Below are 16,592 nucleotides of genomic sequence, written 5' to 3' on the forward strand. Positions count from 1 at the left end.
GGTGGCATTAACCCCTTATTACCCCATATGCCACCGCTACAGGGCAGTGGGAAGAGAGAGGCTAAGTGCTGGAATTGGCGCATTTTGCAGATGTGCCATTTCTGGGGTGGCTGGTATTTGCAGTCGGGGGGGGGGGGGGGGGGGTTAGATGACGGGCCAATATCCATGGCCCCTCTCTAGGCTATCAATATCAGCCTGCAGCTGTCCGCATAGTCTTTTCTGGCTATTAATTATAGGGGGACCCCACGTCATTTTTTTGGGGGGTACCCTATTTTAATAGCCTAAATATACAGCTGTGAGCTGATATTCATAGCTTGGGAAGCTCCATGGGTAGTAGAAGAATTTAAACATCCACCTTTATTTTCATACAGACGAAGTAAAAATCTAAGGGATCATCTGATTAAATCGGATATAGGTCCTTTTAAAAAAAAATAAATAAAAAATAATCACAAATATATTTAACTGGAATACAAGGGAAAGGTTGTTTCCCCATGTCTGGCCTGTGGGAACTGCCACCTAATGATGAACGGTCCAATTTACTCATCCAGCTACTCAAAAGAAATATAGAATAGAACACTATCTTACCTGTAATTCAGAATATGTTGTCTATTTATTGCAATGTCCATGTTCTCTACTCTATGTAGGTGAAACCACCTGTGATTTTAAGACCTGCATAAATCATCATCGTTATACTATAAGAAAAATGAGATTGGACCTCCGTTTCTAAACATTTTGTAGAAATTAATCATTCTGAGAAACCATTAAGATTCAGGATTATAGACACAGTCCCTCCACAGAGAAGAGGGGGGATAGAGTCAGTCTCTTAAAACGGAAAGAACTGGAGTGTATTTATAGATTAAATACACTTAAACCAGTAAGTCTAAATGTTGAATTTAAATAAATCCAATATTGTGAGATTGGAAGAGGTTGTATTGCCCCTTGGTTTCTCCTCATTCGGCTTATTCGGTCTTTGGTGGTGTAGTGGGGTCCATATGGTTCCCAAGGATATTAGCTATATTTAGTATCAATTTATGTATTTGTATTTTTATTTCTATTGAAATAATTTTAAAAGATTTTTTACTGTGTTTTGTCTTCACAGATCTATTGCTACTATATGAATAACACGGATGAAGAAAATAGAATTATTCTTACCGTTAATTCGGTTTCTAGGAACCTTCCACGACGGCATACGGAGGTTGCCTCTTTGTCCTAATGGGGAACAGGAAATGGAGAGGTTAAAAGGCCCTCCCACCTCCCTCTCACCAGTGACTTATAACTGAAAACCATAGCACCGGTTTACCTTGAATCCCAGATTTAAATCCAGGAGTATAGGGAGGGAACTAGCGCCGTCGTGGAAGGTTCCTAGAAACCGAATTAACGGTAAGAATAATTCTATTTTCTCTAGTCACCTTCCACGACGGCATACGGAGAAATACCAACTGATTGGCGCTAGGGAGGGACAACGGCCTGGAGTACTTTCCGGCCGAAGGCTAAATCCTTGTTGGGCATTACATCCAATCTGTAATGCCTGGAGAAAGTATGCAATGAAGACCATGTGGCTGCCCTGCAGATTTGCTCTGCTGATGCACCTGCTCTTTCTGCCCAGGAGACTGAGGTTGATCTAGTCGAATGAGCCTTGATTCCCACTGGAGGAGCTTTGTCTTGAGCAAGGTATGCTTCTGCTATTGCTTTCTTTATCCAGTTGGCAATAGTACTTTTGGCTACCTTTTTTCCCTTATTTTGTCCTGATGGATGGATAAATAGATTGTGGTCAATTCTGTAAGAACTGGTTTGTTCTAAGTAAAACAGTACAGTGCGCCTGACATCCAGCATATGGAATCTCTCTTCTTTTGAATTTGCAGGATTTTGGCAAAAAGAAGGTAGAATGATTTCCTGGGAGCGGTGGAAGTCCGATACGACTTTTGGAAGAAAGGAAGGGTCTAGGCGCAGTACTATAGAGTCATCTCGAATGGATAGGTATGGTTCTCTTATTGAGAGAGCTTGTAATTCTCCCACCCTCCTTGCTGATGTAATAGCCACTAGAAAAATTGTTTTGTAGATTAGGTTTTTCTGGGAGCAGGAGGATAATGGTTCGAAGGGGGGACCTGTGAGCCCCTGTAACACTAGGTTGAGATCCCACAGTGGTACTGTTATTTGCTTCTTAGGGTTCATTCTAGAAGCCGATATCATGAATCTCTTGATCCAGCGATGATTTGCCAGATCCTGATCAAATATTGAACTGAGGGCGGACACCTGGACTTTTAAGGTGCTAGGCCTGAGGCCTATTAGAAATAGCCCTTTTGCAAAAAATCTAGAATTTTTGAAATATTCGGGTTGAAGGGATCCGGCACCTCAGGGAGACAAAAGGATGAGAATTTCTTCCAGATTTATTATACACTCACCGGCCACTTTATTAGGTACACCATGCTAGTAACGGGTTGGACCCCCTTTTGCCTTCAGAACTGCCTCAATTCTTCGTGGCATAGATTCAACAAGGTGCTGGAAGCATTCCTCAGAGATTTTGGTCCATATTGACATGATGGCATCACACAGTTGCCGCAGATTTGTCGGCTGCACATCCCAAAGATGCTCCATACAAGGCAGGATGGATCCATGCTTTCATGTTGTTTACGCCAAATTCTGACCCTACCATCCGAATGTCGCAGCAGAAATCGAGACTCATCAGACCAAGCAACGTTTTTCCAATCTTCTACTGTCCAATTTCGATGAGCTTGTACAAATTGTAGCCTCAGTTTCCTGTTCTTAGCTGAAAGGAGTGGTACCCGGTGTGGTCTTCTGCTGCTGTAGCCCATCTGCCTCAAAGTTCGACGCACTGTGCGTTCAGAGATGCTCTTAGGCCTACCTTGGTTGTAACGGGTGGCGATTTGAGTCACTGTTGCCTTTCTATCAGCTCGAACCAGTCTGCCCATTCTCCTCTGACCTCTGGCATCAACAAGGCATTTCCGCCCACAGAACTGCCGCTCACTGGATTTTTTTTCTTTTTTTCGGACCATTCTCTGTAAACCCTAGAGATGGTTGTGCGTGAAAATCCCAGTAGATCAGCAGTTTCTGAAATACTCAGACCAGCCCTTCTGGCACCAACAACCATGCCACGTTCAAAGGCACTCAAATCACCTTTCTTCCCCATACTGATGCTCGGTTTGAACTGCAGGAGATTGTCTTGACCATGTCTACATGTCTAAATGCACTGAGTTGCCGCCATGTGATTGGCTGATTAGAAATTAAGTGTTAACAAGAAGTTGGACAGGTGTACCTAATAAAGTGGCCGGTGAGTGTATATTGCAATGGTTACCGGTTTCCTAGATTTTTGAAGTGTGGAAACCACTGCTTCTGATAGTCCTCTGGCTCTTAATATTTGGGCTTCAGTAGCCATGCCGCCAGATTCCACTTGTGGGCATCTAGGAGATGGATTGGTCCTTGAGAAAGAAGGTCTTCTTCCATCGGCAAGTGGAGCGGCCCATCCACCTGAAGGTCCACTATCAGGTTGTACCAACTTCTCTTGGGCCACAGCGGAGCTACCAATATGGTAGGTGTTTGTTCTTCTCGCACTTTCTGTAAGACTTTCGCCAGTATTGGAATCGGTGGAAACGCATAAGCCAGCCGAAAATTCCACTTCTGGACTAGCGCATCCACTCCTTTGGAGCCGTCCCTGGGGTTCAGAGAGAAGAATGCTTCGACTTTCGCATTTCGGCTGGATGCAAAGAGGTCGATTTCTGGGAGACCCCATCTGTTCACCAGCATCTCGAAACTTTGGTTGCTCAAGCACCATTCCCCCGGATGTATGTCCTGGCGACTTAGATAGTCTGCCTGAATGTTGGATGAACCTTTCAGGTGAACCGCCGTCAGAGATAAGAGATGTCTTTCTGCCCAGGAGCATAGTCGGGCAGATATGTTCTTCAGGCAATTGTTTTTTGAACTGCCCTGATGTCTGATGTGGGCCACCGTGGTCACATTGTCCGAATATATCCGAACGTGATGTCCCTTGACAAGATGACCTCCTTCTAGTAGGGCTTCTTCTACAGCTTTTAGCTCTCTGTAGTTGGAAGACTTCCTGCTTGTTGACTGGTCCCAGAGGCCTTGGAAAGGGCTGTGATTTATCATGGCCCCCCAGCCTCTTTTGCTGGTGTCTGTTGTAACTGTGGTCAGTGGGACTTGCGTCCAGCTGACCCCTTTTTGTAAATTTTTTGGGGACATCCACCATGCCAGGGAGGCTTTGACACGACCTGGTGTGTACAGTTTTTTGTTCAGAGAACTGGGATGACCATCCCAATTCTGCAGGATATGTGCCTGAAGAATTCTGGAATGGGCCTGGGCCCATGGTACCGATTGAATGCAGGCTGTCATCGAGCCTAGAAGAGACATGCCTTCTCTGATTGTGGGGGGATCTGGTGTCCCTGAACGTTTTGACCTTTGATAGAAGGGTTAGACGGTGTTCCAATGGGAGGAAGGACATTTGACTTGCAGAGTCCAGGAGAACTCCCAGGAATTTCCTGCATTTGGAGGGTCGTAGGTGAGATTTTTCCAGATTCGGCACCCATCCAAGAGATGTCAGGATTTCGAGAGTCTTGGATACATGAGACTCCAGGGCCTGTTTGGAAGGAGCTATTAACAGAAGGTCGTCTAGGTACGGCACTATACAGACGCCTTGCTTCCGGATAAAGGAGACTACCTCCCCCATTATTTTGGAAAATACCCTTGGAGCCAAGGAAATTCCAAATGGGAGGACGTTGAATTGATAGTGCTCTATCAGACGCCCTCTCTGTACAGCGAATTTGAGATATTGGCGATGTCTTTGGTGAATGGGGATGTGAAAATAGGCATCTTTCAGATCGAGAGTGGCCATGAAGGAGTGTGGACCTATCAAGGGAATGGCATTCTTCACTGATTCCATCTTGAATCTTCGGTACTTTATATGTCGATTGAGATTCTTTAGATTTATAATGACACGGGACTCGCCCGATGGCTTGGGAACCAGGAATAAGCGAGAGTAGTGGCCTCGATCCCTCTCCGATTCCGGTATCTGGGATATCGCACCTGACATCTTTAGGGCCCTGAGACCGGACGCCAATTTTGATTGATCTTTCAGGGAAGGTAGGGAGGTGGCTTTTAGACCCCGTGGGGGGGGGGGGGAAACTAATTCTATTAGGAGACCCTCTTTGATGACATTGAGGATCCAGGGGCAAGAGGTTATGTTTTGCCACTGGGAGTAAAAATTTGAAAGTCTCCCCCCCACTGGATCGAAGTCACCATTTCTCCTGTTGAGACTGCTGCTGCTGTTGTTGAGGGATGAGGATGTTTCTCCCCCCTCCCTTCGGGTAACTCCACCTCCCGGACTTGCCTTTCCCTCTCTGAGAGGTTTGGGCCTGAAAGGGACGAAAAAACTTCTTTTTGGGAGTTTTTTGTTCTGGGAGGGCTTTCTTTTTATCGGTTGCTTTCTCCAAGATGTCATCAAGAGAAGGCCCGAAGACGTAGTTACCTTTAAATGGTATGGCGCATAACTTGGCTTTGGAGGTGATATCACCAGACCACATTTTTAACCACAGCGCCCTTCTGGCCGAGTTAGTCTGAACTAATGACCTCGCAGCAATTCTGATGGTCTCCATAGAAGAATCCGCTAGGAAACCCGTGGCTCTAAGGAGACTAGGAAGGGAGTCTAACAATTCAGCTCTTGAAGTGCCCTGGGATATGTGAGACTCCAGTTCACCTATCCAGCGGAATAGAGCTCTAGCCACGCATGTTGATGCGATATTGGCTTTGAGGGCTACCGAGAAGGTCTCCCATGATTTCTTTAATAGACTCTATCTTCCTGTCCATCGGATCCTTTAACTGTGACGAGTCTTCGAATGGAAGAGCCGTTCTTTTAGCCACTCTAGCCACCTGAGAGTCAACTTTAGGGACATCCCACTTGGTCAACTCGCCTTCCAAGGGGAATCTATGCTTCATCTCGGATGGAGTACTGAGACGTTTTTCAGGTAATTCCCACTCTTGGTCAATCATATCAGATATATTCTGGTGGATTGGAAACCCCACCCGTTTACCCTTAGTTATGCCACCAAACATCTGGTCCTGAATGGACTGTGGTTCTGGCTCCTCCTCCAGCCCCATAGTACTGCGTACCGCAGCTACTAAGTCCTCAATCCAGTCTGAAGAAAAGAGATATTTTCTGGCTTCAGATGTTATAGAGGATGTAGATTCCTCCTGTCGACCTGAGGATGAGGCATAGGAGAGGTCTGACTCAGATTCAGAATCCTCCTCCTGGATCTTCCGTTTTTTGGCTGGAGAGGGTGGTGGAGGGGGTGGCGGAGGGGGTGGGGGGGGTAAAGGCTGCTAGGGAGGATTGCACTTCTTGCTTGACCAGAGATCGGATTTCCTCTAGTAAAGAAGGTTGCTCTGCCCTGACAACTTTGTCAGTACAGGTCCTGCAGAGTTTTTTCTCCCATGAAGGTGGCAGCTTAATGGTACAGATGGCACACTTCATTTTTGTAGTTTTGGGGACAGACCTTTCTCCCTGTAATGAGAGGGGAGAGAGAGTGACCAGAGGATACCCCCAAGTTACTACCTAAGGACCCCTGTCCCTGCGGCACTTACTGTGGCAGGGGCAGCGCTGGGCTCTGCAAGCGCAGGGCAGGTACCGCTCTCCATGACAGGAACAGTCTTACCTGCGACGTTTTCTGGCAGGTTTTATACACAGCGGTATGCACCTGCCCCCAGCGATGTGGATACACCTCTTCCCCTCCATGGTCCAGCGTGGAGGACGCCGTCCTGCACGAGACACCGCCGGCGGAAGTGCCTCCAGGGAGCGCAGAAAGGACCGGAAGTGACGTGCGCGATCACTTCCGGGTTGCCAGCGGCATGTTGGAGGGGAAGGAGACCGGAGAGCTCCAGGAGGACTCCGGTCAGGAACACTAGCCTGCTTTGCCCTCACGGGGGCGCGGGAAGGCTAGGCACAGGTCCCGAGGACACCGCAGCGCGGCGCGACGGGAGCAGCATAGGAGGGGAGGTAAGATACGACCCCATGCTGCCCGGTTACACACAAGCCGACGCTTGTCAGATGCAGCAGTCACCGGCCACCACTGCATACGAAAGTAAACCTCTCCTGTCCCATGGGGAACAGGAAAGACACTGGTGAGAGGGAGGTGGGAGGGCCTTTTAACCTCTCCATTTCCTGTTCCCCATTAGGGCAAAGAGGCAACCTCCGTATGCCGTCGTGGAAGGTGACTAGAGAAATCTACTCATCCGGGTAACTGCATTGCTATATCACCCTTGATAAAATAATTTTTTTCTTTTGTTAAAAGAAAAGATTCTATTTTTTCATTTATAGTTATGTCACTTTAGCTTGCTGGCAAATAAAGATTGTCTTAAATTCGATATTTGATTGGCTGTAAACAAATACAGAGGACTAGGTAGGGGTATAGAGTGGTATTATACACCATGTATTGCCCATATAGCCAATGTGGTAGGGGTGAGGATACCCGGAGGTGTGTCTTTCCCCCCCGTTGAGACCATTGGTCTTCAGAAGTAACTCCTGATAGGGGTCTGTCAGTGGTACCAAGGTAATGGTGTTTTACCCACTACCCCATAATCGTAATACTCAGTTATAATGAACTAAAGTAATAATCTGGCACTAATATTTGATATAAAGATAATTTTCTAAAGTATATACTGTTTTTTTGTGCCATTATAGTATTAACAGATGTTATTGTAACAGGGTTTCAGCCGTGTATAGTACAGCCATTGGGATCTGCGCATGCGCAGTATTGCTAATGAAATATGCCACACTAAACATGGTGCTGACAAGCATACAATTCTTTGTGAGCATGCATGGGAAATATCCTGTGGAATCGACTTTCTGATTGGCTATGCAGCTGGTGACAGGGGAATGATGCACATTGTGAATGCGGTTACACCCTAAACACGCGGACTATGGCGTGTATGCTAAACACAATAGCGATTATAGCAATGCACACCTGGGTGAGTGAGATAATACATTAATGTGATGCACATGATACCACTTTATTTATAATAAGCTATATATGCCTCTTTACTGTATGTCTAATTGTCACTGAGCACTTTAAAGCAAATGCACTATTCTTAATTGTATAGATAACACTGATTGTATGAAATGAAAAGGATTTCTTATGTATACAAAGATAGCTTGACTAAAATGTTAATTGCACTTTATTGATATCTATAGATAGATAGATAGATAGATAGAGATATATATATATATATATATATCTCTATTAGATGGTGGCACGATCCTAACGCATCGGGTATTCTAGAATATGTATGTAGTTTATTTATGAAGTTTTCAGAATAATGCAATTTATACACAGGATTCGGCCGGCCGGGCGCGACCAATTAGGGAAGCGTGGTTCAAATTCAGCGCCAATTCGCGGGCGGACTGCGCCTGTCGCTGATTTTTTGCGGCCGGGAGTGACCAATCAGTGGAGCCAGGGCCTTCTCCAGGTTTTTGAGGGCCCCGGGCAAAAGAGTCTCAGTGGGCCCCCTCTTTAACACATACCACGATTCATGATGCACAGATACAGCAGAGAAATATAGCACAGCCAAGTAGCATACAGCCCACGTAGTATATAGCACAGCCCACGTAGTATATAACACAGCCCACGTAGTATATAGCAGAGAAGTAGTATATAACACAGCCCATGCAGTATATAACACAGCCCACGTAGTATAGAGCACAGCTATGTAGTATATTGCCCAGCCACGTAATATATACCACAGCCACGTAGTATATAGCAGAGACGTAGTATATAACACAGCCCACGTAGTATATAACAATGTGGGCACCATATCCCTGTATAAAAAAAAAAAAAGAATTAAAATAAAAAATAGTTATATACTCACCTTCCGTCAGCCCCCGGATCCAGCCCAGGCGTTTACCGATGCTCCTCGCGACGCTCCGGTCCCAAGAATGCATTGCGGTCTCGCGAGGTGATGACGTAGCGGTCTCGCGAGACCGCTAAGTCATCATCTCGTGACACCGCAATGCATGGACCGGAGCGTTGCGAGGAGCGGGAAAGGTGCTGGAAGGTGAGTATATAATGATTTTTTTGGTCACACAGGGTTAATAGCAACGTTAATGGACTGCGTTACACCGCGGCATAACGCGGTGTAACGCAGCCATTAACCCTGTGTGAGCGCTGACTGGAGGGGAGTATGGAGCGGGCACTGTCCTGAGGAGAGTAGGAAGGGGAGAATTCACGGCCGGACTATGCCAGTCGCTGATTGGATAGATAGATATACAGTTAGGTCCATATATATTTGGACAGAGACAACATTTTTCTAGTTTTGGTTATAGACAATACCACAATGAATTTTAAACAAAACAATTCAGATGCAGTTGAAGTTCAGACTTTCAGCTTTCATTTGAGGGTATCCACATTAAAATCGGATGAAGGGTTTAAGAGTTTCAGCTCCTTAACATGTGCCACCCTGTTTTTAAATAGACCAAAAGTAATTGGACAGATTCAATAATTTTAAATAAAATGTTCATTTTTAGTACTTGGTTGAAAACCCTTGGCTGGCAATGACTGCCTGAAGTCTTGAACTCATGGACATCACCAGACGCTGTGTTTCCTCCTTTTTGATGCTCTGTCAGGCCTTCACTGCGGTGGTTTTCAGTTGCTGTTTGTTTGTGGGCCTTTCTGTCTGAAGTTTAGTCTTTAACAAGTGAAATGCATGCTCAATTGGGTTGAGATCAGGTGACTGACTTGGCCATTCAAGAATATTCCACTTCTTTGATTTAATTAACTCCTGGGTTGCTTTGGCTTCATGTTTTGGGTCATTGTCCATCTGTAGTATGAAACAACAACCAATCAGTTTGGCTGCATTTGGCTGGATCTGAGCACACAGTATGTCTCAGAATACCTCAGAATTAATTCGGCTGCTTCTGTCCTGTGTCACATCATCAATAAACACTAGTGACCCAGTGCCACTGGCAGCCATGCATGCCCAAGCCATCACATTGCCTCCGCCGTGTTTTACAGATGATGTGGTATGCTTTGGATCATGAGCTGTACCACGCCTTCGCCATACATTTCTCTTTCCATCATTCTGGTAGAGGTTGATCTTGGTTTCATCTGTCCAAAGAATGTTCTTCCAGAACTGTGCTGGCTTTTTTAGATGTTTTATAGCAAAGTCCAGTCTAGCCTTTTTATTCTTGATGCTTATGAGTGGCTTGCACCGTGCAGTGAACCCTCTGTATTTACTTTCATGCAGTCTTCTCTTTATGGTAGATTTGGATATTGATACGCCGACCTCCTGGAGAGTGTTGGTCACTTGGTTGGCTGTTGTGAAGGGGTTTCTCTTCACCATGGAGATTATTCTGCGATCATCCACCACTGTTGTCTTCCGTGGGCGCCCAGGTCTTTTTGCATTGATGAGTTCACCAGTGCTTTCTTTCTTTCTCAGGATGTACCAAACTGTAGATTTTGCCACTCCTAATATTGTAGCAATTTCTCGGCTTGTTTTTTTCTGTTTTCGCAGCTTAAGGATGGCTTGTTTCACTTGCATGGAGAGCTCCTTTGACCGCATGTTTACTTCACAGCAAAACCTTCCAAATGCAAGCACCACATCTCAAATCAACTCCAGGCCTATTATCTGCTTAATTGAGAGTGACATAACGAAGGGATTGCCCACACCTGTTCATGAAATAGCCTTGGAGTCAATTGTCCAATTACTTTTAGTCCCTTTAAAAACAGGGTCGCACATGTTAAGGAGCTGAAACTCCTAAACCCTTCATCCAATTTTATTGTGGATACCCTCAAATGAAAGCTGAAAGTCTGACCTTCAACTGCATCTGAATTGTTTTGTTTAAAATTCATTGTGGTAATGTCTATAACCAAAATTAGAAAAATGTTGTCTCTGTCCAAATATATATGGACCTAACTGTGTATATATATATATATATATATATATATATATATATATATATATATATATATATATATATATATATATATATATATATATATACATACATACATACATACATACATACATACATACATACATACACACACTTGTAGTCCAGTGCTTGGGAAAGGCATTTGGAAGCTGAGACGTTGCACCATGCTATGTGGGCCCAGTAAAGTCCACTTATATTTTTGCTAAAACCTGGAGTGCTGCCTTCCATTTTTTTGGTCCCTGTATATTTGGCAAGTATATGGATTAGTTGCTTGGAGGCCTGTGCACCCATTTAATTGTATGTGCTGTTCCATTTTTTTATATCTATCCATCTATCTATAGCTAGATAGATAGATATATCTATAGCTAGATAGATAGATATATCTATAGCTAGATAGATAGATATATCTATAGCTAGATAGATAGATATATCTATAGCTAGATAGATAGATATATCTATAGCTAGATAGATAGATATATCTATAGCTAGATAGATAGATATATCTATAGCTAGATAGATAGATATATCTATAGCTAGATAGATAGATATATCTATAGCTAGATAGATAGATATATCTATAGCTAGATAGATAGATATATCTATAGCTAGATAGATAGATATATCTATAGCTAGATAGATAGATATATCTATAGCTAGATAGATAGATAGATATATCTATAGCTAGATAGATAGATATATCTATAGCTAGATAGATAGATAGATATATCTATAGCTAGATAGATAGATATATCTATAGCTAGATAGATAGATATATCTATAGATAGATAGATATATCTATAGCTAGATAGATAGATAGATATATCTATAGCTAGATAGATAGATATATCTATAGCTAGATCTATATCTATAAATAGAAATAGATAACACCAAGCCCAATGTTTAGTAATAAACATAATAAAATGGTACATAAAGAGTTAAAGACACACACACACACACACACACACACACACACACACACACACACACAATCTGCGTTAGGCCAAGGTCACACATGCAAGAAACTCGCACAAGTCTCGCACTTCAATACCCGGCACTGCCGCCAGCACTTGGGACCGGAGCATTCAGCTGCATAGAAATACATGCAGCAGTACGCTCCTGTCCCGAGTATTGATGCGAGAGACTCGTGCGAGTTTTTCGCAAGTGTGACCCCGGCCTTAAACGCAATATCTAATTTCTACAAAAAAAATTTTTAAAAATGCGTGGGCTCCCGTGCAATTTTCTGTGCCAGAAAGGGAAAGCCAGCAACTAGGGGCCAATGTTTATTTTCTGGGAAGGGGTTAATACCCATGGATCTTCCCAGGCTATGAATATCAGCCCGCAGCTGTAATATTTAGTCTTTACTGGCTATTAAAATAGGAGGACCCCCCCCCCACCCCCGAAAAAAAAAAAACGACATGGGGTCCCTCTATAATTTATAGCCAGAAATGACTATGCAGACAGCTGCGGGCTGATATCCATAGCCTAGGAAGGGACCATGGATATTGGGGCCCCCCGGCTACAAACACCAGCTCACAGCTGCCCCAGAAATGGCGCATCTGTAAGATGCGCCAATTCTGGCACTTAGCCTCTCCCTTCCCACTGCCTTGTAGCGGTGGCATATGGGGTAATATGGGGTTAATGTCACCTTTGAATTGTAAGGAGACATCAAGCCAGCTTAGTAATGGAGAGGCGTCAATAAGACACCTATCCATTACTAATCCTATAGTTGTTAATGGGTTAAATAAACACACATGCAGAATTAAGTATTTTAATGAAATAAAACACCACACAGTTTTGCCATCTTTATTGTTCTGCCAATCCATGCGACACCCTCGATTTCCTGGAAAAAAAAGAAAAAAATAATAAACCAACACAAATACTCCCTGGTCCAAAGCAGTCCATTTAATAAACCAGTGTCCCACGACTATCTCCCCTATAGAGCTGCCACATCAGGAGATGTGACAGCTATATAGGCCTCTAGTGACACACTGACAGGAGACAATGGCTTCTGCAGTGTTATCACTGAGGGTTCAATGGCCTCTCACTTTACGGCACTGCTGCGTGAGAATTTTCCCAAGCAGCGGTGCCGCAAGTGACAGTATGAACTCTGCACTCACAGCGGCGGAGGGATACAGTGCGGAAGGATACCTTCCGTCATTGTATCACCGGAGCCCCTGGATAGCGGTCGCATCTGCCGATGTGACAGCTCTCCACAGGAGATCGTCGTGTGACACTCGTTCTTAAATGGATTACATCGGATCAGGAAGTATACTGTCGGTTTATTTATTTATTTATTTTTTTACAGGTAATCGAGGGCTTCGGGGACTAGGTGCATGGTGAGTATATCCTGTATGTTGTATAAGTACGTACTGTATATGTTTTTTTTTTTTTTTTATACTGGAACACAGTAGCCAGATTATGGGACTACTACTGTCCCATCATCTGGCTAGCTGGCACTGTAGCAGGCATATCCGGATGGGACTAGTAGTCCCACCGGACGATGCCTACCTACAAACAAACAAACACACACACAGCCCCGCAGACTCTCACAGCCACCAGCACATCTCTCCCGCACACACATAATACATAGTTTCCGCCCACACTCTCTTCCCCCTCCCGATCTGCAGCGTTTCTCGCAGGCACATCAGCAGCAAAACCGCAGATCTTTTTTAAACCTGCGGTTTTGCTGCGGATTGGCCTGACACAATGGAAGTTAAAGGGTGCAGAAACGTTGCAGATCCGCAAAAAGAATTGATATGCTGCGGAAAATAAAACGCTGCAAATCTGCGTTTTTTTTCCCGCAGCACATGCACAAAAATTCTCAATTTCCCATTGACTAATAATGCTTGTGCACTACACTGTGGATTTGATGCAATGTCACGCATCCAAAAATGCTGCGGATCCGCATATTAGTCCACAACATGTGCATATAGTCTGAGGTTTTACTTTAGAAAAAACACAACTCAATCAGAGAGCAGTCAGGGGGCAGCAAAGAGCAGGCGGGGCGGCAGAGAGCAGCCACAGACAGGAGCAGGCGGTACCAGAATGCAGATATAAAGGAATATGCTTGATATCCTGACATACTCTCCCCCAATCCTTGTATATGACCCCCCAAATTTATGTATATGTCCCCCATCCTGGTAAATGCTTGCCAATCCTGGTATATATGTCACCCCATCATTGTATATATCTCCCATCGTGCTGGCACTGCTGTTCAACGCATAGCAAGGAAAAAAACACCATGTCGTGTTCTGAAGCCGGCAGCTGATTTCAGCGTCCAGTCGACGGAAGGGGTGCATGATGTCACTGCCATGCGCCCAGTCAGTTGTACGCTGACGTCAGCTGCTGGACTCTGATTGGCCACTAGTGTGTATTGCGGCGCACAGACCCGGCCACTTTGTGCGCTGCAGTACACTTCAGCTGGATGCGTGTCTGAGGATGCAGATCCAGCTAAGTAAGGGCTGATGTTGCCGGGCTCCTCACCCGCCGACCCCGGTCTGCAGATGCGGAATGGCGATGGCGCGCGTGCCCACAGGGAGGGCTCTGTGTGCCCCCTCTAGCATGCGTGCCATAGGTTCGCCACCGCTGCTCTAGGGGGGACAAAAAAAATACAGTGATGTGTAAACATTAAATAAATATCCAAGTTTAATATGACTTTTTGCCAATTCACAAATAAAATAGTGTATTTGGCATCACTGCAACCATAAATATCCAAAAACAAATGAAAAATATTGTATATTTAAAAAATAAAGTTAGAAACTGTAAACCGATCTTTACATAACAACAAGTCCTCACACTGATCCATAGACTAAAAGAATGACAAAAGAAAAGGTTTCAGGTCTCAGGAAACGGCGACACGAGGGCAAAATCTAAACTCTTAATATTTTTACTCCTAAAAATAAAACAGCGAAGACCCTGATCTGAGGAATTAGGTTTCCCGGCATAAAAGCCAACGTCAGAATCTGTTGTTTGGGGTTATTTCTCACCATTTCATTGCACTTTGAGTTATTTAGCATTTTTCAGCACATTATATGGTAAAATGAATGGTGGCATTCACAATTACAACTCCCCTCACAAAAACAAAACAAAACAATCTCGCCCATGGGGGATGGAAAAGTATGAAACAGTTGCTGCTCTTGGAAAGGGAGGAAAAAATGGCTGTGACAGGAAGGGGTTAAGTGGATTTGTGAAGAAAAACTTGTTTCCCACATTAGCCAATCACTATTCAGCTTTCGTTTCACAAGAGCGCAGTGGATAGCGAGAGCTGCTCTGTGATTGGTTGCTTTTTTTATCTTTATACAGATGTACATCGTGTAAAGGGGAGGAGAGGCAGTTCACAACAGCAACCAATCAGATTCCAGCTCTCACTCTTACAGGTTGTTACAAAAAGCGAGCAGTTATCTGATAGATTGCACCGGGTTTTATGAAGCTCTTCCCACTTACTGCGCCACCTATCGGCATAGAGAATCCCTCCTACCAGAGGAGCAGCCATCACCAACCTTTAGTAACGTTCCAATGAAAATGACATCTTCACCTCCACCAGCATCCGGCCTGCAATCGCTCGCTAGATGAGTTCTTCTTCCTGGTTACATCCTATTGGCCAGCAAACCTTCATAGTCCTATTCCTATTGGTAGGACTGTGCTTATCTCTAGTATCCTGTGATTGGTTAAGAAACCGTATATCCTATTCGCTGGAAAGTCATGGTGGGCGTGGTTAGTAAAATCTGCGTTGTGATTGGATAACGGCCGCTCCGATACTCCCAGTGACCGCTGCTTCTGGTCATCTGGTGTATACAGAGGGGGAATGTCCATGGCCGGGCTGTGCTGTGCGAGGGCTGCCGGGGCTTTACAGCTGGGGGGCTCCAGACTGTGCGGACTTGGGCTCCGCTGTCACAGGTAACGCTTGGTATTTATGGCGGGACGAGTTGGAGTTGTGAACAACACCATTCGCTTTACCAGAAACTTTACACTGGGCTGAAGTTGGTTTCTTAGTGGGCAACTTTTTCTTTTCTGTTTTTTATAGGTTTAACAACAAAAAATAATCATCACAATAATAAAACACTGCAGCGAGGTGCCCTAATGTGACTACGCTTAAAAACATCTACAAAAACAATAAAATTGGTACAAAAATGGGCATCAAAGTGGGCTCCAAAGAGCGTTGCAGAAAGGGTTAAATGACTTTGGGCCACTGATCTCACCCTGCAGACATATAGAACAGGGCGCCCCACATCAAATCCCAGGTATCTCCAGCCTGGCCCAAATGGGTTCTGGGTATCAGAACTGGCATCAAGTGAGCAGACAGTCAATTTTGGCCATTTGAATAATAATAATAATCTTTATTTTTATATAGCGCTAACATATTCCGCAGCGCTTTACACACATTATCATCACTGTCCCCGATGAAGCTCACAATCTAAATTCCTTATCAGTATGTCTTTGGAATGTGGGAGGAAACCGGAGAACCAGGAGGAAACCCACACAAACACGGGGGAAACATACAAACTCCTTGCAGATGTTGTCCTTGGTGGGATTTAAACCCAGGACTCCAGCGCTGCGAGGCTGCTGTGCTAACCACTTTGCCACCAGTAACTGTTGTTTTTAAGAGGTTAAATGCCTTTGGGCCACTGATGTCACAGTGCAG

At 44.5% G+C, this 16,592-nt stretch overlaps 2 protein-coding genes across 4 annotated transcripts in view; one reads left to right on the top strand and one right to left on the bottom strand.

Moving 5' to 3' along the window:
• DMAC2L (distal membrane arm assembly component 2 like) overlaps nt 1–15,580 on the bottom strand; it is a 43,304-nt gene extending 27,724 nt beyond the window's left edge. The window contains exon 1 of one of the 2 annotated variants that reach the window (XM_077267339.1): nt 15,451–15,580. Coding sequence is in view for 1 of the 2 variants with exons in the window: in XM_077267338.1 (XP_077123453.1) it covers nt 15,395–15,412 (18 nt within the window). In the remaining variant the exon portion in view is untranslated. Of the gene's footprint in view, nt 1–15,394 lie in introns of both variants that reach the window. The other variant, XM_077267338.1, reaches the window with a different exon arrangement.
• Nucleotides 15,581–15,666: 86 nt separating this feature from the next.
• The window catches only part of L2HGDH (L-2-hydroxyglutarate dehydrogenase), a 47,157-nt gene continuing 46,231 nt past the window's right edge, over nt 15,667–16,592 (top strand). For both annotated transcript variants that reach the window (XM_077267336.1, XM_077267337.1), the window contains exon 1: nt 15,667–15,847. In XM_077267336.1, the coding sequence (XP_077123451.1) occupies nt 15,756–15,847 (92 nt within the window). In that variant the 5' untranslated portion in view covers nt 15,667–15,755. The remainder of the gene's footprint in view (nt 15,848–16,592) is intronic.

The sequence above is a fragment of the Ranitomeya variabilis genome, chromosome 1 (assembly GCF_051348905.1).
Source record: "Ranitomeya variabilis isolate aRanVar5 chromosome 1, aRanVar5.hap1, whole genome shotgun sequence".
Taxonomy (NCBI): domain Eukaryota; kingdom Metazoa; phylum Chordata; class Amphibia; order Anura; family Dendrobatidae; genus Ranitomeya; species Ranitomeya variabilis.